The sequence below is a fragment of the Natrix helvetica genome (assembly GCF_964273705.1).
Source record: "Natrix helvetica genome assembly, chromosome: 4".
Lineage (NCBI taxonomy): Eukaryota > Metazoa > Chordata > Lepidosauria > Squamata > Natricidae > Natrix > Natrix helvetica.
Window position 1 is genome coordinate 4484900 of NC_138550.1, and position 27703 is coordinate 4512602.

Here is a 27703-nt window from a genome sequence, read left to right on the forward strand (position 1 = left end):
CTCGGGGAGGCTTCCCCCGATCTAGGCGCACCATCAGGACCTGGACCTGGGATCCCCTCCCTCCTCCCGAGGCCAGGCCGGCTTGGAGCGAACCCAAAGCGCAGCCTCGCAACAGAGCCGGGCTTCGGAAGGAGCGACGGAGCCGGTGCGGGATCGCGCGAGCCCTCCGCGGGCAACGGGGGGGTGGGTGGGATCGAGCGGCCGTTTGAGATCGATCGAAGGAAGCCAGAGCAACGGCCGAGCCGGAGCGGCCGCCCCGAAGAAGCGGGAGGGAGCAGCCTTCGGTCAGCCGCTGCGGTCCCCTCGCCCTGAGAAAGGGTTTTATTTTCCCTTGTTTTTTCCCCCTTCTCCCCCGCAGCTTCTGCAGAGCTGAGCCTCTCCTTGTGGTCTCCTTTCCTTTTGTGTGGATTGGGGGCGGGGGGGGGAGGAGAGGAAGGAGGAGAGAGAGTGGGGGCTGCTTCCCACCCTGGCAGAGCAGGATTTGAACTCAGTCCCCGGAAGGCTGAGCCAAGGACCTGCACGGAAGAGGATTGAGCCCCCCCCCCCCCCCACAGCAAGCTTTGGTTTCAAGGATTAAGATAGTCCTCGATTTATGACCATAATGGAGCTCCACATTTTTTGTGGCTAAGCGAGACATTTTTTTAAAAAAAGTGACTTTGGCCCAGCTTCCTTGGGACCGTTGTTAAGTGAATCACGGCGGCAGTTAAGGTAGCTGTTAAATGAATCTGGCTTCTGACCTTGGAGGGTCAGACGGTCGCGAAAGCAGGTGACTCCGGGACACCGCCACCGTCATATATATGAATTGATTGTGATCCCGTGACCATAGGGAATACTGCGGTCTGAGAAATGGTCATAAGTCTTTTTTTTTTTTAGTGCTGTTGTAACATAGAACTGTTCGGTGAAGTTTTGTCCCATTTTACAACCTTTCTGGCCGCGAGTTGTTAAGCGAATTACTGCAGTGGTTAAGTTAGTTACATGGTTGTTAAGTGAGTCCAGCAAGGGGTGCCAATAACGGTCATTTTTTGGACTTCTGACCACAATTGAGCCAACCTTTTTGTTGCTAAGCAAGACAGTGAAGTGAGTTTTGCCTTGTTTTACGACCTTTTCCCATCCCCGTCACTAAGTGAATCACTGCAGGTGTTAAGTGAGTCACGCGGTTGTTAAGCGAATCTGGCTTCCCCGTGGACTTTGCTTGTCAGAAGGTCGCAAAAGGGATATCTCCCAGGACACTGCAACTGTCTTTTCCAGATCAAATTGTATTTATTTTATCAAAATACAAGATACAGAATCCCAAATAAAGGAAAAAAGGGGAAAGAGAAAATGTGGGATGGAAAGAGAAAAAGAATAATGACTTTCCACTCTCTTTGGCAAAGTTAAAGATAATAATAATAACATCACAACATCCATTTTTTATTCAATCTAAATTTTGGTCACATGGATGCTGGAAACGGTTGTAAGTTTGAATAAACGGTTCTAAGTCACACTTTTCGGTGCCGTTGTAACTTGGAGCGGCCACTAAACGAACGGTTGCTGAGTTGAGGATTCTCCGTACGGGTGAGATCCTCGAGTTATGACCGCAATCTAGGAGCCTGAAATTTACGTTGCTAAGTGAAAACGTTTCCTTAAGTGAGTTTGGCCCCATTTTACGACTTTTCTTGCCACAATTGTTAAGTGAATTTAACAACTCATTTGTTAAGCATTTGTTAATTCATTTGTTAAGTTAGCCACACAAGTGAATCGGGCTTCCCCATTGACTTTGCTTGTCAGAAGGCCGCAAAAGTGTGACCGTCATAAAAACGAGCCAGTTGCTAAGTGTCGGAATTCGGATCGCACCATCACGGGGATGCTGCAACGGTCATAAGTGTGGGGAAAAAGGTCCCAAGTCTCTTTTTTTCCAGTGCCGGCGTAACTCGGAGCGGTCCCTAAACAGACCATCGTAAGCCGAGGACTACTTGTAACATGGCTGTTAAGCGAATCCAACTTCCCCGTTGACTCTGCTTGTCAGAAGGTCGCCAAGGGGGGGATGTCGCAGTGACCCCCGGGGACGCTGCAAACGTCACTAAACGGACGGTTGTAATCCATGGACTTCCTGTATCAGCGCTCCTCTTTTTTTCCCCTTCCTTCCTTCCTTCTTTTTTCCCCCTGCAGCCATGAATACCGACGAAGCCTTGATTTCCCTGCTCGTGATGGCAGGCATCATCTTTCTGGTGGGCATCTGCAGAGAGCTAGCCCAGCGGGCACTACGGCGGACTCCCAACTGGTTCACTTTCGCCCAGGAGCTGACCGCCACTTTCCAGATCTGCGCTTGCACCCACGAACTCTGTCTGCTGGGCAGCTTGCTGCCCCGCCCGCAGATCGCCCTGTGGCTCACCTACATTTTCACCGTCCTCCACGGCTGGACGTTAACGGGCAGCGTGGGGAACCCGGCCAGCAGCATCCAACGGTTTTACAAAGGGCAGCTGAGGTCCCGCGGGTGGTGCTTGCAGACGTTGGCGCAGTTCACGGCGGCCGCCTTGGCTCACCTGGGCATGAAGTGCATCTGGATGCTGGGCTTGACCTCCGGCCACCAGAGAGCCCTGCCCGACGTCTGCAGCAACCCCATTCAAACCACCATCCCCAACGCCTTCGGCCTGGAGTTCCTCTTCTCCTTCCTGCTACACCTGACTTTACTCCAGTTTGAGTCCATGAACCCCACGATGAAAGTCCACCTGATCGCTTTGTTGATCACCTCCTTCGTCTACACAGGTTGGTGGGTTTATCCCTCGTTTGCTCCTACGACTTAAAACTAGGACCAGGTGTTGTTCTTCTTCTTCGTCTCCTTCTCCTCCTCCTCTTCCTCCTTCTCCTTTTTCTTCTCCTCCTCATTCTTCTATCTTCTATCTTCTTCTATATCTTCTCCTCCTCCTATCTTCTTCTCCTTCTATATCTCCTCCTCCTCCTTTTTCTTCTTCTTCTTCTCCTCCTCCTCCTCCTTCTATCTTCTATCTTCTTCTCTTTCTTCTATATCTCCTCCTCCTCCTTCTCCTATCTTTCTTCTATATCTTCTCTCTATATCTTCTTCTCCTTCTGTCTTCTTCTATCTTCTTCTCCTTCTATATCTTCTTCTTCTCCTGCTCCTTCTCCTCCTCCTCCTCCTATCTTCTTCTCCTTCTATATCTTCTCCTCCTCCTTCTCCTTTTTCTTCTATCTTCTTCTCCTTCTTCTATATCTTCTATTTCTATAGCTTATTCTCCTTCTTCTATCATCTTCTCCTCCTCCTATATCTTCTATCGTGTGTGTGTGTGTGTGTGTGTGTGTGTGTGTGTTCCAACATAACTCTGGAAAACCTCGAGCAATTTCAACCAAACGTGGTACACAGATGACTTACCCTCTGGAAACAAATACTGTGGGGGGTAAGATACCCCTAAAGCCTCTCGGGGTATGTGTTCCGTTAAGATGCAGCCTGTTGTGCCTTCAAATGGCTTCTGCTGTAAAATGGCTTCTACTGTGCAGTGCAGTGGAGTTGCCATGGTAACGGTTTCACAGTCCTCCACAAGGGGTCTCCCTCTGGTAAGGGGGAAAATCCAACATTAGAAATTATGTTTGGTTCCGGACATTTCCCCCCTATAAATAAATACCTGGGCAACGTCAGGTTATCGGCTAGCTTGGAATACAGACGGTCCTCGACATACGGCCACAATTAAGCCCAACATTTCCGTGGCTAAGCAGGGCAATTAAGGGAATGTTGCTTCAAGACCCGTGATGGCGCTAGTGGTTAGAATGCAGTCTTGGGGGGGAAAAGCAACCGCTAGCAAGTTATAAGACAGAAAGGGAAATTCGCAGTAAGACTTAACTTGGAAAGGTAGTCCTCGTTTAGTGACTGCCTTGTTTATTGAGCCTTACCACAGGGATGAGAAAGTGTAGAATATAGAACAACAGAGTTGGAAGGGACCTGGGAGGTCTTCTAGCCCAACCCCCTGCTCAGGCAGGAAACCCTACTGCTTCACCCTACACAACTGGTTGTCCAATTCTCTTCTTAAAAACATCCAGTCCTGGAGCATTTACAACTTCTGGAGGCAACGTCGTTCCTTGAAAGTTGACGCCTCGGCGTTTGCAACCTTGGCGGGTCTGCAAAGCGAAGGAAAGCCGGAGTAAGATTGTGAGCACAGTCACGGTTTCCCCTTGACGATCGTTTTGCTGAAGAGCCTCTTGTAAGAAGAGGGCATTGTCTTCTCCCAATCCTTCCGTCTGCCAACTGCGTGGTCTCTTCCATTAAGAGTCTTTCAGCCAGAATCACAATTGGCGGCTCGGCTCATTGCGGTTTTTACTGCTCGGTTCCAGCATTCGCTGGGCTGACTCAAAAGCCCTGGGAACAATATCCCATGCCGTGTTAATCGATGGAAAGAAAGAAAGAAAGAAAGAAAGAAAGAAAGAAAGAAAGAAGAAAGAAAGAAAGAAAGAAAGAAAGAAAGAAAGAACCCGCTTGCCATTCTAATGTAAAGCAAAAGTGAGAAGTTGTTGAGAACTTTCATGTGTTCGGACTGTGGTTTTCTTACCGTATTAAGGGTTTCCACAAAGGAGAATATTTGAAGTGAGAGGGTCCTTGGTGCTCTCTGAGCTTGGATGTTTTCTTGCAGACGTTTCATTACCCAACTAGATAATGTCATCAGTGCTAGAAGGGAGTGGGTTTGAGGAGGAGGAGGAGAACTATGATGGAGGAGGGGAACTGTGACGTTTCATTACCCAACTAGATAATGTCATCAGTGCTAGAAGGGAGTGGGTTTGAGGAGGAGGAGGAGAACTATGATGGAGGAGGGGAACTGTGACGTTTCATTACCCAACTAGATAATGTCATCAGTGCTAGAAGGGAGTGGGTTTGAGGAGGAGGAGAACTGAGGAGGAGGGGAACTATGACGTTTCATTACCCAACTAGATAGTGTCATCAGTGCTAGAAGGGAGTGGGTTTGAGGAGGAGGAGGAGAACTATGATGGAGGAGGGGAACTGTGACGTTTCATTACCCAACTAGATAATGTCATCAGTGCTAGAAGGGAGTGGGTTTGAGGAGGAGGAGAACTGTGGAGGAGGGGAACTATGACGTTTCATTACCCAACTAGATTATGTCATCAGTGCTAGAAGGGAGTGGGTTTGAGGAGGAGGAGGAGAACTATGATGGAGGAGGGGAACTGTGACGTTTCATTACCCAACTAGATAGTGTCATCAGTGCTAGAAGGGAGTGGGTTTGAGGAGGAGGAGGAGGAAAACTGTGGGGTCCTTGGTGCTCTCTGAGCTTGGATGTTTTCTTGCAGACATTTTATTACCCAACTAGGTAATATCATCAGTGTTAGAAGGGAGTGGGGTTTGCAGAGTGGAAGAGGAGGAACAGGAAAAGGGCTGAAAAGGACAAACAAAAAGGGTTCTTGCAGCTTTCTGAGCTTGGTGGTTTTCTGGTGGACGTTTAATTACCAAACTAGATAACATTATCAGTACTAGGAGGGAGAGGGGTTTGTGGAGGAGGAGAAAGGGAGGAGGAGGAGGACTGGGGGAGGTCCTTGGTGCTCTCTGAGCTTGGTGGTTTTCTTGCAGACATTTCATTAACAAACTAGGTAACATCATCAGTGTTAGAAGGAAGGAGAGGAGGAGGAAGAGGAGGAGGAGGAAGGGAAGGACTGTGGGGTCCTTGGTGCTCTCTGAGCTTGGTGGCTTTCTTGCAGGCATTTCATTAGAAAACCGCCAAGCTCAGAGAGCACCAAGGACCCCACAGTCTTCCTCCTTACCGCAACCCCCACTCTGCTAATGCGCTAGCCAGCAAAAGAAACTCCTGAGACATTTCCCCCCACCCTCCCCCAGGGTATAAAGGTAGTCCTCAACTTGCAACACTTCATTTAGTGACCGTTCAAAGTTGCAACCGCATCTTAAAAAGCGACTCATGACTGCTTCTCGGAGTTAAAACCTTTGCAGCTTCCCCCTGATCACATGATCAAAATTCCGACACCTGGCAACCGGCTCATACTTACGTCCGTTGCTGTGTCTCAAGATCACGACATTCCCTTTGGCGACCTTCCGACAAACAAAATCAACGGGGAAGCCGGATTCACTTAACAACCATGTTCCTGCCTTAACAAACTGGAGTGTTTCACTTCACAATGGTCGTAAAATGGGGCCCAAGCTCACTTAGCAAACGTCTCGCTTATCAGCAGAAATTTTGGGCTCAACTGTGGTCGTACGTCGAGGACTAACTGTGCTAAAAAGCCATGTAGGTACAGAAGCGGAAAAGCCCGCTCTAGCATTTCGCGCACAAAAAGCATAAGATAAATTCCCCCCTTTCCCCCTCTCTCTGTCCTCCCATTGTCCATCCATCAGTTCCACCTGGGTTGTTTTGAGAACAATCTGTTTGCCTCAGACATTCTCAGAGTTGGTGACCTTGGAACCAGAGTTTCCCCCTCCCAAACCACCCTCACATCCCAAGGCCTTCTCTCCACCCTCCCCTGATTCTTGTCTGTTGGCGAGCAGGCTGGTTAGCGCGTCACCCACGACGCCTTCCCCCGCCAGACTATCCTGAGGATGCCTGAAAAGATCTGAAAAACCTACACCGCCCGCCACCTACTATCCGGCTATCATTGATCATTAACCTTCCTCTGAAGAGTTTGGCAAACCGCAAAATGCAAACATCAACGATCCCTGAACTTTGGAATCTGTTCAATTTGGGACTCGCTCCGAAATCTCCAGATCAGCACCGACTGGAATTGGCGGTTAAATCCAAGCGCCGTGTCCATCAGTGAAAAGGCGCCTTCTTGCAGGATTTCAAAATGGGGCTTTTGTGTCGCCATGCCTGGTCCAATATTCCCACCTCCTCTTCCTCATGCCTATTGGAGATGCAGAAATTAAGACCAAGAGATGGTTTGTGTGGTCTATGGAACAGACATAGTCTAGTGCAGGAGTGTCAAACTGAATTTCTTTGAGGGGGCGGATTAGCATTGCAGTTCTTCTCTGTGGGCCGGCGGGGGGGTGGGGGGAGACAAGATGGATGCCTCCTGCAGCACCCTTCCAGCCAAAACTGGGTCTAGTGTTTGGCACAACTCTAGAGTTATCACTCTCTGATAAGAATGGACTAGCTGGATACCCGTGCTTCGCGATAAAACTATGTGATCAGGCAATGCAGGAGAAATCCGGTTCACTACGGTTCAATCTATTGGCTCAGTGGTGGTTGATGATTGAAACACCTGAGGGAATATTGCTCCCGCGTTGAGTCCAGAAGAAGTTCCATAGGTGGAGGGCGTAGACATTTTTGTGAGGTACCGACGTTTAGTACTGTAGGGAGTCCCAGGCCGCTCCTGAGTGAAGGAGTGGAATGTCTGCCAGTTTGACCTGTGGTAACGGAATGTGAGGCAAGTAGCAGTTGGAACTGAATTATTTTCAGGTGGGGAGGGGAAGTAGAACTCCTTAGCATCAGGGCATGTTAATTACCGTATTAGAAATACTAATGATCTGATGGTCATTTCGAAAAACCCTTTCTTAGCGAGCACCTAGAAACCAAGAACATCCGTGTCAAATTTCAAGTTTGTAGGCTTTACGGTTCTGGAGATTTTGTGATGAGTGAGTGGTACTTGGGTTTTATATATATAGATGATCAATGGTTCTGAACTACCCGATTCTTATGCCAGCGAGCTAATTTGATGGCCTCTTAAAAGTTGCATGAGGTCTTAAAAGAGAAACGTTTTCTGTTCTCTTGTAGGAGGACACCTCACTGGTGCGGTATTTAACCCAGCCCTGGCTTTTTCTCTGCATGGAAGCTGCTTCATAGACCAGTTCTGGAATTACTTGATGGTGTATTGCATCGCACCATGCGCAGGTGAGCAGTTTTGTATTTTTATTTCTTGGACAAACAGACAAGGATCCCTAAATTGTAGGAAGCAAGGGGTCTAAAACAGTGATGGTAAAACCTTTTTGGCACCTTGTGTGCATGCACATGCCGGCCAGCTGATCTTTGGGTTTCCAGTGTGCGCATGGGCATGCCAGCCAGCTGCTGTTTGGGTTTCCAGTGTGCGCATGGGCATGCCGGCCAGCTTTTCTTTGGGTTTCCAGTGTGCGCATGCGTGCTGGCCAGCTGGTCTTTGCATGCACCCGAGCGCCTGAAACCTGAAGACCAGTTGGCAACAGTGTGTGTGCCCACAGAGAAGGCCCCTGCGTGCCACTTCTGGCACACGTGCCATAGGTTCGCCATCACAGGTCTAAAACAATGGACGAACAGCTTTAAGAACAAAATCTTACAAAAAACCTTTTATCAATTAAAGAGTTCCCGATTACAGGCGCTAGGGATTTGAACCGCCGAACTTTCTGATCAACAAGCTCAGTATCTTAGCCACTGAGCCTAGCGCCGCCTAATGGCGTGAGCTCCCGTTCCTTGTCCCAGCTTCTGCCAACCTAGGAGTTCGAAAGCATGTAAAAATGCAAGTAGAAAAATAGGGACCACCTTTGGTGGGAAGGGAACAGTATTCCGTGCGCCTTCGGCATTGAGTCATGCCGGCCACATGACCACGGAGACGTCTTCTGACAGCGCTGGCTCTTCGGCTTTGAAATGGAGATGAGCACCACCCCCTAGAGTCAGGAACGACTAGCATGTATGTACGAGGGGAACCTTTACCTTTTAAATTACAGGCAGTCCTGGACTCATGGTCACAATGGTGCCCACAATTTCTGCTGTTAAGCGAGAGTTGCTAGATGAGTTTTGCCCCATTTTACAACCTCTCTGGCCACAATTATTATGTGTATCACTGCAGCTGTTAAGCTAGTAACAGGGTTATTAAGTGAATCTGGCTTTCCCTTTGACTTTTGCTTGTCAGAAGATTGCAAAAGGTCATCGCTTGACCCTGGGACGCTGCAGCCGGCATAAGTACATGCCAGTTGCCAAGTGTTTGAATTTTGATCACGTGTTTCATGCTGCAATAGTCATATGAAAAACGGTCTAGAATAGAAAATATAGAAAGTAGAATAGAATAGAATAAGAATAGAAAATATAGAAAATAGAATAGAATAATAGAATAGAAAATATAGAAAATAGAATAGAATAGAATAAGAATGGAATAAGAATAGAATTGAAAATATAGAAAATAGAATAATAGAATAGAATAAGAATAGAAAATATAGAATAGAGAAAATAGAAAATAGAATAGAATAAGAATATGAATAGAATAAGAATAAGAATGGAATAAGAATAGAAAATATAGAAAATAGAATAGAATAGAATAGAATAGAAAATATAGAATAGAGAAAATAGAATAGAATAAGAATATGAATAGAATAAGAATGGAATAAGAATAGAATAGAAAATATAGAAAATAGAATTGAATAGAATAGAATAAGAATAGAATAGAAAATATAGAATAGAGAAAATAGAAAGTAGAATAGAATAAGAATATGAGTAGAATAAGAATAGAATAAAAAATATAGAAAATAGAATAGAATAAGAATAGAATAGAATAGAAAATATAGTAAAGAAAATAGAATAGAGAAAATAGAGGAGGGAGGAGAAGGGAAAAGAGAAGAGTTGAAACGGACCTTGGAGGTCTTCTAGTCCAGCCCCCTTGCTCAGCAGGAAACCAATACCATTTCAGATGTCTCCAAAATCTGAATTCAGAAATCAATTTTTTCACTGCTCTGTAACTTCGGTCACCAAATGGATGTGTTTGTAAGTCAAGAATCACCTTTACAGATAGTTCACACTCTTTGAAAACCGTTCAACCCAAGGAACATCCACTCCTATTTTAATCTGCTTTTTTCTTCCCTTTTCAAATAGCTCAAAAAAATTTATTTGTCTCTTTCAGGATCCATGTTTGTCTCTGTTATATGGGATGAAGTTCTCCCTGGGCTGTACAGAGATATTTAAGGCCGAGACGACAGAGGCTCAAGCATCCCATTACAAAAACGGATGCAATTTTCTCACATTTTCCTGGAGACCGCTGTCAAGGGATTCTTAACGTCTTTCAGAGGTTGATTTTGAGCATGTGGTTTGAATGTCTCATAGATGTCTCGTGCTTTAAAAATTTCCTGCGCTAAGACACGTGGGGAAAATCACCGAGATGTGTTTTTCAGATCCTTGAAAACTTGAAAAGCCAAGCGCCTGTGCACCTTTTACAAGGGAAGTTATTTTCCTTTTATGCCCATTTCATCCTGTTTTCAGGAAATAAGAGTTACCGTTTTAAGGGAAAACAAACAATTCATTGTTAAAAATGTACCCCAGAAAAAGTGTCATAGAAAAAAATGACTTTTTCATTTAAAAAAACGTAGCTGGGCAATAGGACGGCAGCTAAAATGGTCACAATAAAAAGATTATTGGGACTGTTTTGCTGAATGTTTTTTAAAAAACTCAACCGTTTTGGATGCATGGACTTCAACTCCCAGAATTCCCCAGCCCAACCTTGGCTGGGGGGATTCTGGGAGTTGTAGTTCCATGCATTCTTAAAGCAGCTAAGTTTGAGAAACAATGGGCTTGAAAATGATTTAGTAAGCTACATCCTAACTAGGTCTTAAATCTGAAATGCTGGGATTCTTTTGTGGGTTATCCCAATCATTTACATTTCTGCAGAATATTGTTTCTACCAGCTCGTATGAGGTGAGGCAGCCTCAAACCCCTTTAAAAACATTTATACTATTTGATACTATTTTTTTTTAAAAGTGTGAGCCACCTTCGTATAAATGATAGTTTATAAAGCACAGTTTTATGCATATCACTTTATGCATATCAAAAACACATAAAACCCAGCAGGTACATCGTTAACTAAGGGCTGAAAAATTACCTTTTTTAAAGCATCTCTTTATTGTTAAAGCGGCAAACAAGCCCCATAATGAGAAACAATATCCAGTTATGACAATCGCATGGTTTCACATACGCTTCAAGATTTTAGGCATCCATACAAGAGTTTCCTCAATTATTTGCACAATCTGGAAATTCAGCAGCTTATGAAATAAAACAAGAGTGTGTGCCATAATTGGTTCTGGAAGCATCTGTGCTGGAGCGAACGTAGTCCTTCCAGAATTTCTATTTTGTTCTGTTAATACGAAACGGTTTCTATTTTGTTCTGTTAAGCTAATTCTCCCTCCCCGAATCTTAACATTTAGAAAGAAAGCGAAGGTTTCGTTTCAGGAAAATGTGAAATTTCCGACCCGTTTAAATGTTGGAAGCACTTTTAAAGACATTTGGGGTCTTTTGGACTTTTAAAAACGCTTTCATGGGAACTAGAGTTGACAGGATGGAGCCTGGAAGTACCCTGTATTTTTTTTATTAAAAAAAAAACAACGTATCTTAATATTTTTGGTGGATGAAAGAGTTCGTTGCGGTTTGTTTTTTGCATGGTTTATATTTAAAGAACCCTGGAGCGATCACCAATGGCGATCGGCTGTCCTTGAATTCCAGCGAAAGGATTTCTTTTAATGTTAACGGTTGTCTCCTTCACAATAACGGGGAAATTCGCGCTGTAATCGTTTATCTTACACGCCTTTGAGACGTTGTCATGGTAGCACTGCTGCAGAAAAGGAGGCATCGGAATATTCCTGCAGCAAAGCAAAGGGGGGGGGGGGGATATGGAGTTCTAATCTTTGCCCTAATTGGATTAGAAACATCGTCTTCAATTTCCCTTCCCCTGTGAAACTTGAACGTGGCCCGTCCAGTCATGGAAAATGAAACGAGCGCCTGCACAGAATACCCACAACTTTGCACAGGGGGTTAAATATTGTCTTAGAAGAGGATTATTTTCTTAATAAAGAAGAGTTTACTTTTACAACTCTCCAATGTTTTTTTTTTCCTCCCCAAAACTTTGCCGTTGTTATTAGTTGCGTAGTTATGTCTGACCCATCGCAACCCCATGGACAACGTTCCTTCAGGCCTTCCTGTCCTCTACCATCCCCCGGACTCCATTGAAGCTCACACCAACTGCTTCAGTGATTCCATCCAGCCACCTCCTTCTCTGGCGTCCCCTTCTTCTTCTTTTGCCCTCCATCGTTCCCAGCATGAGGCTCTTCTCCAGGGAGTCCTTCTTCCTTCTCATTAGGTGGCCAAAGTCTTTGAGCTTCCTCTTCAGGATCTGGCCTTCTAAAGAGCAGTCAGGGTTGATCTCCTCCACGACTGACCGGTTGGATGGCCTTGCAGTCCAAGGGACTCAATGCAGGAGTCTCCTCCAGCACCCGAGTTCAAAGGCCTCCATTCTTTGGCCCTCAGCCTTCCTTATGGTCCAGTATCAGGGAATGTTGTGGCCTGTCGGCCACTGCCCCCCCCCCCCAGCAGCTGAATCAGAGGAGGAGGAGGTGTGGGAATCAGGGCCAGCATCAAGGTAATCTGAGAGTTCCAAGGGGGAAGAGGGAATGGAGCTGGCAGAGAGAGAGAGAGACAGAGAGAGAGAGAGAGTGACAGAGAGAGAAAGAGAAAGAAAGAGAGAGAGAGAGAGAGACAGAGCCTGGGCCGTCCATCAGCCCTCAGATGGAGAGTCAACACCCCCAGGTTTGGAGGTGGATGATAAGGAAGAGGAGGAACAGTTAAGTCCAGTGCCTGATGCATGAATGCGCAGAAGGCAGAGGAGAGGAGAACAATGGAAATCTATGGGCCGGTCCTCGGGACAGAAGAGCCACTGCTGCTAGTGAAGCCCAACCCTAGCTCTGGATAAAAGGCGGGGGGCGGAGATGAATAGATGTGGCCGACAACTACTCATTTGCCATCTGACCGGATTTGTCAGCCTGATGTACTTATTGCCCGGGGCTGCTGGCGCTCCTAAGAAAGGAATCTTTTGAGTTCACGTCAGAGGGTTGGTCGTGTTTGGGGAGCTGGGTCAGAACAGGGAGACTTGCTGCATTTCTCATGATCAGATGGCAGTACAGATAGTCCTCGACTTATAACCGTTCATTCGGTGACCGTTCGAAGGTCGCTCAATGAAGCTTACGAAGACAGAACAGCAGCAGTTAAAAAAAAGAGACTTACGACCATTTCCCACACTTAGGAAACTTCGCAGCAGCCAGGTGGTCATGAGATCAAAATCCAGGCACCTGGCAACTGACTCATATTTATGACGGCCGCAGTCTCCCGGGGTCAGGTGATTCCCCTTTTGTGACCTTCTGACAAGCCAAGTCAATGGGGAAGCCAAATTCACTTAACAACCGTGTTGCTAACTACATGCTGAGCTGCACATAGAGTTAAGACCACAGCTTACAACTGGTTGCTGAAATGACCAAAGTTACAACAGACCACCCACCCAACACCCACCCACCCCCAAGGTACTTATGCTCACAACCACATTCCAACAACCAGCTGGCATTTATGGCCCTTTGCAATCGTCTAACCCAGTGTTTCTCAAACTTGGCGACTTTAAGTCCTGTGGACTTCAACTCCCAGAATCCCCCTGGCTGGGGGATTCTGGGAGTTGAAGTCCACAGGACTTAAAGTCGCCAAGTTTGAGAAACACTGGTCTAACCTCAATTTATAACATTTCTGCTGAAAACCAGTGTTTTTTTCTGAGTTTGGCCAAAATCGCCCCACAGCGAAGGTGGGCTCACTTAATGACTGAGTTTGCTTAATTAGGGACGCAATGGCTCAGTGGCTAAGACGCAGAGCCTGTTGATCAGAAAGTTTCGTAGTTCGAATCCATAGAGCTGCGTAACGGAGTGAGCTCCCGTGACTTGTCCCAGCTTCTGCCAACCTAGCAGTTCGAAAAATGCAAGTAGAAGAATAGGAACCACCTTTGGTGGGAAGGGAACAGCGATCCGTGCGCCTTAGGTGTGTAGTCATGCCGGCCACATGACCACGGAGACATCTTCGGACAGCGCTGGCACTTTGGCTTTGAAACGGAGATGAGCAACGCCCTCTAGAGTCGGGTACGACTAGCACATACGTGCGAGGGGAACCTTTACCTTTGCTTTATGAAAACGAGGCCATAAAAACAGATCTAATTACCTGTTGACCCACCTTATGATCATCACGACTTATGACCGTAAGCCGAGGACTTCCTGCACCGTGGCTACTATAGGTGTCCCACTTTGAATACCGAGATAAACACCAGTTGCTTTTAGCCCGCGCAGAAACGGGAAAATACTAAGTTCCCGGCAATAAGCAAGCTAAGCTGTAAGATACAAAAATCACCTTTATTGAACCACTTCATTTTCATTTTATAGCGGAAATAACAAAAAAAGATTTATCTGGAGCTCAGAACCATTTGCTTGGGTGCCAAAAGGGGCCCCTTAGAAACATCAGACAAGATTCTCGGAGAGACGGAGTCCATTCTTTGCAGGGTTTCCACAATTCCCTTAACTTTGTATCTCTGTCGTAACTCTCGTCACCTTAGATTAGGGGTGTCCAAACTTGGGAACTTTAAGACTTGTGGACTTAAACTCCCAGAATTCCCCAGCCAGCATGGCTGGCTGGGGAATTCTGGGAGTTGAAGTCCACAAGTCTTAAAGTTCCCAAGTTTGGACACCCCTGCCTTAGATAATAGCACAATAATCCCTGTTGGGTGAACCTGGCTGTAGACAAACAAGCATTAAAACCTACGGGAAAGATCCTGGAACCATCTAAAATTCTAAGTTACAATTTTATTCCTTACTCTCTGATACAAGGGTGTGTCCAACCTTGGCAACTTTTAAGATTTGTGGACTTCAACTCCCAGAATTTAAGACTTTGGGAGTTTCAACTCAGCATGGCTGGCTGGGGAATTCTGGGAGTTGAAGTCCACAAGTCTTAAAGTTCCCAAGTTTGGACACCCCTGCCTTAGATAATAGCATAATAATCCCTGTTGGGTGAACCTGGCTGTAGACAAACAAGCATTAAAACCTACGGGAAAGATCCTGGAACCATCTAAAATTCTAAGTTACAATTTTATTCCTTACTCTCTGATACAAGGGTGTGTCCAACCTTGGCAACTTTTAAGATTTGTGGACTTCAACTCCCAGAATTTAAGACTTTGGGAGTTTCAACTCAGCATGGCTGGCTGGGGAATTCTGGGAGTTGAAGTCCACAAGTCTTAAAGTTCCCAAGTTTGGACACCCCTGCCTTAGATAATAGCATAATAATCCCTGTTGGGTGAACCTGGCTGTAGACAAACAAGCATTAAAACCTACGGGAAAGATCCTGGAACCATCTAAAATTCTAAGTTACAATTTTATTCCTTACTCTCTGATACAAGGGTGTGTCCAACCTTGGCAACTTTTAAGATTTGTGGACTTCAACTCCCAGAATTTAAGACTTTGGGAGTTTCAACTCAGCATGGCTGGCTGGGGAATTCTGGGAGTTGAAGTCCACTAGTCTTAAAAACTTGTGGAAGTTGGATTTCCCTGCTCTAGTATTTCATGTAAAGGCTCTCCCAATTGCAAGCCATAATTAATTCTCCGATCAGAGCCAAGATGTAACTTCCCCTGTGTGTGTGTGTGTTGCAATCTATGTGTATGAAAAAAGGTCAAATCATGTTTTAGAAGCGCAGCTACAAAACCATTTGCAGTCTCCATGTTTGGGTCTAATTAGAGGTTGAACTGTGTTTATTCTTGTAACCTTCTCAGTCTTGGGGAAATCCTGCTTTGAAGACGCCAAAGAATCTGAAAGACACAAGAAGTTGCGTTTCAGAAAAAGAAAGAAAGAGGGAGGGAGGGAAGGGACAGAGGGAGGAAGAAAAGAGAAAAAGAAATAACGAAAGAGAAAAAGAAAAGAGAAAAAGAAAAAAGAAAGAGAAAAAGAAAAGAAAAAAAGAAAAAAGAAAGAAAAAGGGAGGGGGGGGAGGGAAGGAAAGAAAGAATAAGAAAGAAAAGAAAGGAAGGAAAGAGGAAGGAAGGGAGGGGGGAAAGAAAGAAAAAGAAAAAGAAGGAAAGAAAAAGGGAGGGAGGGAAGGAAGGAAAGAAAGAAGAAAGGAAAGGAGAGAAAGGAAGGAAGGAAGAAAAAGAAAGGAAGAAAAAATGAAAAAATGAAAGAAAAAGAAAGAAAAAAGAAAGAAAAAGGGAGGGAAGTAGGGAAAGAAGGAAGGAAAGAAAAAGAAAGAAAAGAAAGGAAGGGAAAGAGGGAGGATGAAAGAAAGAAAGAATAAATGAATGAAAGAAAAAGAAAAGGGAAAAGTAAAAAATTGAAAGAAAAAGGGAGGGAGGGAAGGAAAGAAAGAAAGAATAAGAAAGAAAAGAAAGAAAAGAAAGGAAGGAAAGAGGAAGGGAGGGAGGAAGAAAAAGAAAATGAGAAAAAGAAAAGAGAAAAAGGGAGGGAGGGAAGGAAGGAAGGAAAGAAAGAAAGAAGAAAAAAGGAAGAGGAGAGAAAGGAGGGAAGGAAGAAAAAGAGAAAGAATAAATGAATGAATGAAAGAGAAAAAGAAAAGAAGGGAAAAAGTAAGAAAGAAAATAAAAAAGGGAGGAGAGGAGGGAGGAAGTAAAGAAAGTAAAAGAAAGAAAAGAAAGGAAGGGAAAGAGGAAGGGAGGGAGGATGAAAGAAAGAGAAAAAGAATAAATGAATGAAAGAAAAAGGGAAAAAGTAAAAAAGAAAGAAAGAAGAAAGGAGGGAAAGAGGGAAGGAAAGAAAGAATAAGAAAGAATAAGAAAGAAAAGAAAGGAAGAAAAGAGGGAGAGAGAGAGGAAGAAAGAAAGAAAAAGATAAAAAGAAAGAAAGAAAGAAGGAAAGAAAGAATCTCCTGGCAGAGTTTCACATTAGTTTTCTTTTCAAGTAAGCTTTGAAATGCTCACAATGTAAAAACCTATCAGTTTAGAAAAGCTGTAAAGGTGAGTAGATGAATAGGTACCACCTGTGGGAAGGCCACAGTTTTTCCATGGGCCTTTGGCATACAGGTATTCCTCAACTTACAACAGTTCATTTAGTGATCGCTTGAAGTTACAACGGCATCGAAAAAAGGGACTTATGACTCTTTTTCACACTTACGACCACTGCAGTATCCCCGTGGTAATGTGATCAAATTTTGGATGCTTGGCAACTGACTCATATTTAGGACGGTTGCAGGGTCCCAGGGTCACGTGACCCCCCTTTGTGACCTTCTGACAAGCAAGATTAACGGAGAAGCCAGAGTCACTTTTACAACCGTGTTGCTAAATTATCGACTGTGGAGATTCACTTAACAACGGAGGCCACAAAAATCGTAAAAGGGGGCAAAACTCCCTTAATAAATGTCTCATTGAACAACAGAATGTGGACATAAGTTGAGGAGTTGTAATTTGCTTATGGACCGTTCCAAGTTACAACGGCGCTGAAAGAAATGGCTTACAAAGTGACTTATACTTATGACCGTCACGGATCCTTCACAATGAGGCGAACAAAATTCGGGCACTTGGTTCGTAGGACGTAGCAGGGTCCTGGAGTAATGGGATTACCTTCTGACGAACAAAGTCAATGGAGGGGAAGCTGATTCAACAATCAAAGGATTCACTTAACAAACTGCAGAGCAGAGGGTTCAGGTTTTTAACAAACTGGATTATTGGTCTGAGCTAAAGCAAGGAAATGAAGCCAGAGGCTCAACGCGATGAAGAGAGAGAGAGATAATTAGGAGGATCGTTCCTACCTTCCTTTAATGATCAACATCGGCATCTTCAAATTGTCCCGTAACTACTGGGGCCGCATCGACTTCCATTCCATCTGAAAGCAAAAACAGCAACGGAATGAAGGCAGCACTTAAGACTTATATACCGCTTCAGTGCTTTTACACCCTTCTCAAAGCGGTTTACAGAGTCAGCCTCTCGCCCCCAACAATGTGGCTCCTCATTTGACCCGCGTCGGAAGGACGGAAGGCTGAGTCAGCCTGGAGAGATTTGAACTCTTGGCTGTGGGCAGAGTTTGCAATACCGTGTTTCCCCGAAAATAAAGACAGGTTGTTATTTTCTTTTGACCCCTGAAATAAGCGCTTGGTCTTATTTTCGGGGAGGTCTTATTATTTTTGAGGTGCAGGAGGCGGCAAGCGTGGTCACCTTATGGCTGCTGCTGTGTTGCAATATTTTCGGGAAGGGATTATTTTAGCACATGCGCTCAAAAGCCCAATTGGGCTTATTATCCGGGGAGGTCTTATTTTCGGGGAAAACAGGATACTGCATTCGAAACACTGCAACTAATGGCTTCCTCCTTCCTTCCGTCCTCTTCACACTGCTTTCCAGCCCTCTCTAAGTGGTGTTACAGAACCAGCCTCTCGCCCCCAACAGTCTAGGTCCTCATTTTACTGACCTCGGAAGGACGGAAGGACTGAGTCAACCTTGAGCTGTTCAGGATCAAACTGCCGAACGGCTGGCAGCCGGCAGTCAGCAAAAGTAGCCTGCAGTACTGCATTCTCACCACTGCGCCACCACAGCTACTGCAGGTGGTCCTCAACGTACGACCATTCATTTAAATGACCGTTCGAAGGGATACCGGCACGGAAAAAAAGTGACTTATGACCATTTTTTCACACCTACAAAAATGTCGCAACACCCCGTGTTCACGGGATCAAAATTCAGATGCTTGGCAGCTGCTTCACATTTACGACAGTCGCAATGTTTTTGTGGGTGTGACGTGGTCCCTTTATGACCTTCTGACAAGCCGAAATCCATGGGGAAGCCAGATTCACTTAACAACCGTGTTATAAACTGCAGTGAGTCACTTAATGACTGCGGCATCCAAATCTCTTTGTCATTAAATGGAAGGAAAGTTTGTTGAAAATGATTGGGTGGATTTCAGGGGTGGATTCCGGCCGGTACAGTCGTACCGGTCGTAGTCAGGAGCAGCGGCCACCGTACTGGTACAGTGGCTCGTTTGTCCCACCTGCCCGCATTCCTTACCTGTTTCTAAGGCAACCAGGCCAATTGCGCCTGCCCGCACAGTGTGCGGCGGCTGTGCGACCTCCAAAAAGCGGCTGGGTAGCGCAGGGTCGGTAAAGTGCGCATGCGTGGGCAGCGCATGTCAGCATAGCACATGTCCTGCGTGTGCACGAATGGACCACGAGCAGTGTCCTGGTACCGAAGGTAAGAGCGACCCACCACTGGCGGGTTTCTCTACTATTCGACACAGGAAGAGACTTGTGTCGAACAGCAAAAACCGTTTGCAGAGCTTGGAGGTGCCCGCCTTAAATCCTAACCTGAGACGCCCCTCCAACATTCTAATGTCACTCACGAAAAGCTGCACGCTGAATTCGTACCTTCAAAATCCCTCAGAGTATCTTCCGTTCTCACCCCGGCCATGTGGTACTGAGTGCTTACGGACTGGGCCAGCATGCCCTCCAGCCTCTCCAAGGTCGCCTGACCCTCGGCTGTTAAACGCGACAAGCCTTCCTCGTACGTGTAGAAGGACGGGATATCGCCTTGACCGATTTCTGTGCCAAGAACAAAATCCAATACGCAGGTTAGCCTTTAAAGCGGGGGTCCCAAATGCCTGGGCCGCAGCTTAATTACCACTGAGCCACATGAGTGGCCGGCCAGAGTGCGGGCGTCCATGTGGCCCCGCTTGTGCGAGCTGCTGTAGCCTGTCGGCCGCTGGCTCATTTGGCGGAAGAATCAGAGGAGGAGGGGGAGGGGGAGTCAGGGTCAGCATCAAGGCAATCTGAGAGCTCCGAGGGGGAAGAGGGAATGGAGCTGAGAGAGAGAGAGAGAGAGAGACAGAGACAGAAGCGGAGCCTGAGCCATCCGTCAGCCCTCAGTTGGAGCGTCAACAGCCGCCAGGTCTGGAGGTGGCCTATGAGGAAGAGGAGAACAGCTGGTCCAGTGCCTGATGCACGGATGCACAAAGTACAGAGGAGAGGAGAGCAGTGGAAAACTATGGGCCGGTCTTTGGGACAGTGGAGCCACCACTGCTAGAAAAGCCCCACCTTAGCTCTGGGGATAAAAGGCAGGGGGCGGAGATGAATAGATGTGGCAGAGGAGAGGAGAGCTGTGGAAAATGATGGGCCGGTCCTTGGGACGGAAGAGCCACCGGTGTTAGCGAAGCTCCACCCTAGCTCTGGGGATAAAAGGCAGGGGGCGGAGATGAATAGGTGTGGCAGGTAACTATTCATCTCCCAGCCGGACAGACTTGTTAGACAGTGGTGCAAGAAACTTTTTGCCAGGACTGCCAGTGCTCCTAATAAAGGAATCTGTTGAGTTCACGTCAGAGGGTTGGTCGTGTTTGGGGAGCTAGGTCAGAACAAGAGCGTTGCCATAGGTGCTCGTGGTCCCACTCACGCGAGCCTCATTACTTGCAGCCGGGTCGCACAACTCGCTGTGAATGTTGTGGGCGCTTGTGCAGGCCCATAAAACCACCCCATCTTTCCCCATCCCACTGCTCTGGGCCGCCAACCCAAAAGGTTTGGGGAACTCTGCCTTAAAAGAGAACACAACAGGGTCTGGTCACGTGATCAAAATTCAGATGACAGGCGATTGACTCGTATTTATGACGGTGACAGCATCCTGGAGTCAGGTGATCCCATTTTGCGACCTTCGGATGAGCAAAGTCAATGGGGAAGAGCTGGATTCCGTCAGCCACCATGTCATTAACCTAACTGCCATGATACGCTTAACAACGGTGGCAAGGAAGGTCACAAAACGGGGCAAAACTCACTTAACAAATGTCCCGCTTAGCGGCAGAAATTTTAGGCTCAATTACGGTCGTAAATCCAGGACAACCTGTGTTACTTTCCAGGAATTATTTCCATAGGTAACCTGATTCTGTTACGTATATTTGTGGGAGGGGTGGCCATTAAGCTAATGGCGCAGTCATTAAGCAGAAATCACAGTCATTAAGTGAACACTGCAGTCGTTAAGAAAGCCTGTTTTTCCCATTGGACGTTGTTTGGCAGAAACTGGAAGTAAAGACCAGAAACCAGTAAAAGAGCAACAGACAAGGTCACATGACCTTAGAGTAGGGGTGTCCAAACTTGGAAACTTTAAGACTTGTGGACTTCAACTCCCAGAATTCCCCAGCCAGCATGGCTGGCTGGGGAATTCTGGAAGTTGAAGTCCACAAGTCTTAAAGTTCCCAAGTTTGGACACCCCTGCCTTACAGCATGGCAGACAGGCATAAATGCAAGCCTAGTGCCCACAATACGATCACATCCCCCCCCCCTTCCCCCTCCCGGGAACAAGGGGGTGTTCAGAAACATTCAAAGAGGTCATAAGTAGCTCTGGGAAAGTCCGTAACTTCAAGCAGTGAGTAAGCGACCAGTCGTTAAGTGAGGACTACCTTACAGACTAAGACGATGATTAATCAATGAATGTCTGTGGAGATTCTCCGTCATACAGATCCTGGTTGTCCCAAAGGTGCTTTTTTTTCAGGAGGCAAATGGACTTTATTGTTTTTTCTTTTGAAGACATTTCACTTCCAATCCGAGAAGCTTCTTCAGCTCTGGCAGGACGATGGGGAATGGAAAGATTGATACTCCTTGCAGACAGCTGGTCGTTTGCATCTTTTTTAGAGGGTCGTTGAGGCCACTTGGAGGTTTCTCTGTGTCCTGAGGGTCATCTGAGTGGTGCAAATAGGTGTGGAGCCTTCTTGGAACTGATAAAAGGACTGTGTTGTGGAGCTGTGCTTTCTGCAGGATGATTTTGCAACACAGACAAACCTCCAAGTGGCCTCAATGATTCTCTAAAAAGGATGCAAATGACCAGCGGTTTGCAAGGAGTACAGATCCTTCCATTCCCCACCATCCAGTCAGAGCTGAAAAAGCTTCTTAGATGAGAAGCAAAACGTCTTCAAAAGAAAAAAAAAACAAAGTCCAGTTGCCTCCTGAAAAAAGCACCTTTGGGACAACCAGGGCCTGGATGGTTGAGGATTTTGGCAGACATTTAGCTACACAATTTGGGTGAAGACGCTTGGAAGGGTGTGGGAGTAGGAATGGATTTCCAGAGGGGAAAGATTGCAGACTACAGGAACCATTTGCCCCTATTTGCAGCACTCAGGTTACAGACAAACCTCCAAGTGGCCTCAATGACTCTCTAAAAGGATGCAAATGACCAGCTGCCTGCAAGCAGTATAAATCCTTCCAATTCCCCACCATCCAGTTGGAGCTGAAGAAGCTTCTGGGATGAGAAGCGAAACCTCTTCAAAAGAAAAAAAAACACAAGAAAGTCCAGTTGCCTCTTGGAAAAAAAAAAAAGCTCATTTGGGACATTAATCAATGAACCTTTTTTTCCCTCTTTTTCTTTTCTTTTTGGCCTCTTGGCACAGATGCAAAACTGCCAGTTAATGGGGCCTCAGCTGGGTCAAAGTCAATGGGAGAGGATGGCACATTAGGGGACTCCAAGCCCCACTCACCGTGAGCCTCGACATCATATTCCTCCCCGTCGTAATTGCCATCAGAGTCTTCGTCCTCCGGATCAGGGTGCAGCGCCTGGCATTCGCACATGGCGGTAAACATGGCTTCCACTAGGTTCAAACACAAGTGCAAAAATTGACGTCACTCAGTGACTGCTCCACGAAGGCATTTTGACAGGCACTTGGCAACTGGGGTGTGGTGATGACGGTGGCTCATGGGATCACCTTTTGGGACCCTCCCACCTCATTTCCGACAAGCAAAGCTAATGGGGGAAGCTAGATTCGCTTAATGACCAAATGATTCACTGGAAAATGGCAACGATTTGCTTAACAATTGTGGCAAGAAAGAGCGTACATTTGGAGGTGGCTATTCACTGAACTACTCTCTTGCTTAGCGGTGGAAATGTGGTCGTAGATCAAGGGCTACAGGTGCTTGCCCCGCGGACTGAAAATCTACGGAGGAGGAGGGTATATCAGAATTATAGTGTTTGCTTGCCAGTTAGATGGGTGCCAGCATTATTCTGAAAAAACAAGCCGTCTGATGCAGTGGTTAAGGCACTAGGCTAGAAAACAAGAGAAGGTGCGTTCTAGTCCCGCCTTAGGCATGAAAGCTGGCTGGATGACTTTGGGCCAATCACCAGGAGACGGTGAGTTCTAGTCCCGCCTTAGGCATGAAAGGCAGGTGGGTGACTTTGGACCAATCACCAGGAGACGGTGAGTTCTAGTCCCGCCCTAGGCATGAAAGCTGGCTGGGTGACTTTGGGCCAATCACCAGGAGACGGTGAGTTCTAGTCCCGCCTTAGGCATGAAAGCTGGCTTGGTGACTTTGAGCCAATCACCAGGAGACGGTGAGTTCTAGTCTCTATTCTAGAGAATAGGATATATTCTCCATGCCAAAACTTGTGTGATCTTTTTTTCCCTACTTACACGCTGATTTGTCGCTGGGAACAAATCGGAATTCTGAGATGGGTTCAAACTCATCGTCGCTCTCCTCCTCTTCCTCCTCCGGAATGGGACTTTCTCTGGATTCTTCTACTAAGAAATCAAAAATGAAGATGCCTGTCAAGGAACCTGGCATTCCTGCCTCACTTCTCCAAAGAAGTAGAACCACTGGGAGCTCCTGCTGTCATTTCCAGCAAAGATAGCTAATGTCCAGGGATAATCACTAAAACCCAATAACTGGGTGTAGCTTACACAATTTTGGTTTCTGCTATACGAAATGAAAGAAAAAAGGGGAGGAAGGGAGAAAAGGAGAGCAAGGGAAAAGGAGGGAGAGAGAGAATGAAAGGGAGAGAAAAGAGAGAAAGAGAGTGAGGAAGATAAAAGGGGAGAGAGGAAAGAGAAATTCAAGACAATAAAGGGCTAGAAAAAAAGAGAGAGAGAAAGGGGGAGGGAGGCAAAGTCACTATTTCAAGAGGCAACTGGACTTTCTTGTTTTTCTTTGAAGACATTTAGCTTTTCCTCCAAGAGGCTTCTTCAGTTCTGACTGGATGGTGGGGAGTTGAAGAAGCTTCTTGGATAAGAAGTGAAATGTCTTCAAAGAAAAACAAGAAAGTCCATTTGCCTCTTGAAAAAGCACCTTTGGGACAACCATGGCTGGATGACATCTCCACAGACATCGAGGGAGGCAAAAAGAAGATTCAAGAGAATAAAGGATTAGAATAAAAGGTTGTCTCAGCCTTCCATCCTTCAGAGGTGGGTAAAATGAGGACCCAGATTGCTGGGGAAAAGATGCTGACTCTATAAACTACTTAGAGAGGGATGTAAAGCACTGTGAAGCGATATGTAAGTCTAAATGCTATTGCGAAGGAAGGGGGAAGGGAGGGAGGGAGGAGAGAAAGAAAGAAAGAAAGAAAGAAAGAAAGAAAGAAAGAAAGAAAGAAAGAAAGAAAGAAAGAAAAAAGGAAGGAAGGAAAAAGAAAAGAGAGCCTTGGTAATGCAGTGGTTAGAATGCAGCATTGCAGGCTGACTCTCCTAACTGCCAGCAGTTTGATTCCCCGCTCAAAGTTGACTCGGTCTCCCATCCTTCTGAGGTCGGTAAAACAAGGAGCTAGATTGTTGGGGGCAATTGTTCTGACCGAGGCTTCCCAAGAGCATGAAGCAAACTCCTTGTCCCAGCAAAAACCCTTTTTATTAATTTCCTGTGAATTCTGCTCCTTCACATCCAGCCAAGTCTTTCAAGGGAGGATTTACAGTCACAGACCTTCTCTGGCTTGGAGAGCTGCCAGGCCGGGATCTGCAAAACTTGGCAAGGAGTCTCAGAGAGTCACGAACCAATGAAGGGAACTCATGGCCTCCTGCAAACTCCACTCCCCTGTCGCTCCTCTTTTATTTCCTCTGGGAGGGGCCATTCATCATCTACCTGTGGCCTTACTCCCAAGTCAACCCTGTTCTTTAGCTGCTCCCTTCCTCTGGCAACTCTGCACATGCGCACACTAGGAACAGGCTCCAGCTGTTCTTCTGCCTCACTGATCTCCAACTCTGAAGGTAGCTGATAACTGTCGGATGGCCCTGGCCCCCTCTCTGCCTCCTACACAGAGCCCTCATCAGAGCCTTCCCCAGACTCCAGGACTGGCCCATCTTCCTCCCCAACCTCCTCACTGTCCGAATCTGCTGCCATCTCCATTGGCCGCTGGCAGCCCACAACAGTGATAGACTGACTCTGTAACCCGCTTAGAGAGGGCTGTAAAGCACTGTAAAGTGGTATATAAATCTAAGGGCCATTGCTAACAAGTCCAACTTACCTTCAAACTTTGCATTCACCATGACATACAAATGTTCCCACGGGTAAGTATTCAAATCCCTGGAGATGGCATGCAAGCTTATGATGGGATAATCCAATGAGAATCCAAGGCCTGAATCTGCTATCCATGACAGACGACTAAGAATACAAAGGAACAACAACAAAAAAGTTATAACCGAGTTGATAAGAACAGAATTTTACAGCAAACTGCTCATAAATCACAGTTCACATTGATCTGAGCCATAAGAAGGAAATCTTTGATTATTTTTTAAAGCTGCTACAGAATAAAACCTGGATCCAAGACACAGATTGCTAATGGATACAGGAGGCAGGAGTATTAGTCGGGATTATACAGAAGAGGGATTCAGTGCTGGGCCAGTCACCCTTTCTTGGGTCAACCAACCTCACAAGGCTGTTGTTGCGGAGAAAATAGGAGGAAGAAATTGTGTGGTACACGTTCTTTGTCTTGAGTTATTTATACAATAATAAAGGCTGGATACAATTAAATAAAAATTAGAAAGATTTATTCGCCATTTTGAGTTCAAAAACATACCATCAAACCAATATAAAAAAAAGTTATCCACCAGAAACCATCTCAAACCACAGGCTGTAACCATCTTAAAACAGAATCAGCCATAACAATGGTGGGCTCAGCCATTTTTACTATTGTTGTGACCCGACAGCTAGGATCTCAGGCAAACATTTTTAAGGGTTTACACATTTTGCCACATATATCCCGAGATCACCTATGGCCATCATAGCTACTGTAGCTTGAAGGAAGAAGCCACCTGTGTCTCAATGACATTTACAGGTGGACACGCGCCCAGCCTTCCAAGTTCAAAAAATCCCCAGCCAGTACAACGGATTCTGGGAATTGAAGTCCCATACTTTTTCCAAGTTTGAACAATACTGGGATAAACTGTAAGGATGCCCCATGCTTGGACATTTGAGCCTTAAATACAGTATCTATCTGTCTGTCTGTGTAGTATGTAGCTCATCTATCTGTCTATCTCCCATCTATCTATCTATATGCTTTCTATATCTATATCCTTTCTATCACTCTAGTTTTATTGATCCATCCATATCCCATCTAACTATATATCCTAACTATATCTATATCTGTTTATATCCTATCCATCCATCCATATCTCCATCCATTCATCACTATATCTATCTATCTATCATCTATCTATCTATCATCAATCTATCTCATCTGTCTATCTTCCATCTATCTATCTATATCTTTTCTATCACTCTCGTTCTATTGATCCATCCATCTCCCATCTAACTATATATCCTAACTATATCTATATCCTATCTATCTGTTTATATCCTATCCATCCATCCATATCTCCATCCATCCATCCCTATATCTATCTATCTATCTATCTATCTATCTATCTATCTATCTATCTATCTATCATCTATCTATCTATCTATCATCTATCTATCTATCTATCATCTATCTATCTATCTATCTCATCTGTCTATCTCCCATCTATCTGTCCATCTATATCCTCTATATCTTTTCTATCACTCTTGTTCTATTGATCCATCCATATCCCATCTAACTATATATCCTAACTATATCTATATCTTATCTGTTTATATCCTATCCATCCATCCATCCATCCATCCATCCATCCATCCATATCTATCATCTATCTATCATCTATCTATCTATCATCTATCAATCTATCTATCTATCATCTATCTATCTATCATCTATTTATCTATCTATTTATCTATCATCTATCTACTGTATCTATCTATTATATCATCTATCTCATCTGTCTGTCTATCTCGCATCTATCTGTCTATCTATATCCTCTGTCTATATCCTTTATATCACTCTTGCTTTCTCCATTCATCCATCCATATTCCATCTATATATCCTAAATATATCATATCTATACCGTCTCTGTCCTATCTATCCTATATTGTCTGTCTGTCTGTCCATCCATCTCGTCTATCTGTCTCCCATCTTATATCCTCTCTATCACTCTCTCTTCATCCATCCATCCATATCCCATCTATCTATATTTCCTAACTATATCTATATCCTATCTGTATCTTATCTGTCCATCCATCCATCCATCTCTATCCTATCTGCCTGCCTGCCTCTTTTTATTTTTACAAATCAACTCAAGGCAAGCAGGGAAGATACCCAACGTGCTTTCTCCCTCCCATTTTCCCCACAACCACAACCACCCAATGAGTCGGGTGGTGCTGACAGGCACAGAGAGGGACTGGCCCAAAGTCTCCCCATTGCTAAAAATATGATTCGATGAAGGCAACCAGCCGTTCAACAGTCGCCGGGGACCCTTAGAAACCAGGCATCCAGGGGGGCCCATGATCCCTCATGGAAACTGCGATTATATTGCGGCAGGACGAGGTTCCTGAGCTGCAGGTTGGAAAAATCTGACCACGGATGAAATCCACGGGCCGGCTCTCCTTTTCCTCCTCCGAAGAAAAAGCCGATTTGCAGGATCATTCCTCCGCCCTTCCGGTGGCAGGGAGTTCCGCAGGTCTCCTCGGGTATGTATAGGTGCGCCCTCCTCACCTCTCCGCGATGTAGAGGCTGCCGGTGCCCAGGCCGCGTCCCGCGAGCACGGCCTCCGTATCGGGTTGCCTCAGCCGGATCCCCTCGCTCGGCTCCGCGATGCGCTTCAAGAAGCTCATAGCGAGCGCCAGGCCTAGCCCGAGACACAGGAAGGACAACCCGCCCAGGCTGACCCCGAGACGCCCCGACGCTTCCTTTCGCCGTCACCATAGAGTGGAG

The 27703-nt window shown here is 45.8% G+C and overlaps 2 protein-coding genes across 4 annotated transcripts; one reads left to right on the forward strand and one right to left on the reverse strand.

The window, feature by feature from the left end:
* The first annotated feature begins 202 nt into the window (after positions 1-202).
* On the forward strand, positions 203-11714 carry AQP11 (aquaporin 11). The gene is made up of 4 exons (XM_081949981.1): positions 203-284; positions 2149-2745; positions 7713-7829; positions 9802-11714. The coding sequence occupies exons 2-4, from the start codon at positions 2151-2153 to the stop codon at positions 9861-9863; spliced, it is 774 nt and encodes a 257-aa protein (XP_081806107.1). The 5' UTR covers positions 203-284; positions 2149-2150; the 3' UTR covers positions 9864-11714.
* Positions 11715-14082: 2368 nt separating this feature from the next.
* Positions 14083-27678, reverse strand: CLNS1A (chloride nucleotide-sensitive channel 1A). Of its 3 annotated transcripts, none has more exons than XM_081949984.1 (8): positions 27485-27678; positions 24923-25059; positions 23106-23210; positions 22179-22289; positions 19093-19266; positions 17494-17567; positions 14434-15544; positions 14083-14373 (listed from the first exon to the last, which is right to left on the reverse strand). In XM_081949984.1, exons 1-6 carry the CDS (start codon positions 27601-27603, stop codon positions 17500-17502), a joined length of 714 nt encoding a protein of 237 aa, XP_081806110.1. In that variant the 5' UTR covers positions 27604-27678; the 3' UTR covers positions 14083-14373; positions 14434-15544; positions 17494-17499. The 3 variants fall into 3 exon arrangements, with proteins under 3 accessions (XP_081806110.1, XP_081806111.1, XP_081806109.1); XM_081949985.1 differs by having other exon boundaries at positions 19127-19266; positions 23106-23213; positions 27485-27676; XM_081949983.1 differs by having other exon boundaries at positions 23106-23213; positions 27485-27675.
* Positions 27679-27703: the final 25 nt, after the last annotated feature.

Excerpts from the sequence above, each read along its gene's own strand:
- CLNS1A (XM_081949983.1), bottom strand. The coding sequence starts at position 27,603 with ATGAGCTTCTTGAAGCGCATCGCGGAGCCGAGCGAGGGGATCCGGCTG. Across the intron at positions 23,214-24,922 it reads GGTGAATGCAAAGTTTGAAG|TAGAAGAATCCAGAGAAAGT; the intron begins GTAAGTTGGACT and ends TTGATTTCTTAG. Across the intron at positions 22,290-23,105 it reads TCCCAGCGACAAATCAGCGT|TGGAAGCCATGTTTACCGCC; the intron begins GTAAGTAGGGAA and ends GTTTGAACCTAG.
- AQP11 (XM_081949981.1), top strand. The coding sequence starts at position 2,151 with ATGAATACCGACGAAGCCTTGATTTCCCTGCTCGTGATGGCAGGCATC. Across the intron at positions 2,746-7,712 it reads CACCTCCTTCGTCTACACAG|GAGGACACCTCACTGGTGCG; the intron begins GTTGGTGGGTTT and ends GTTCTCTTGTAG. Across the intron at positions 7,830-9,801 it reads TTGCATCGCACCATGCGCAG|GATCCATGTTTGTCTCTGTT; the intron begins GTGAGCAGTTTT and ends TGTCTCTTTCAG.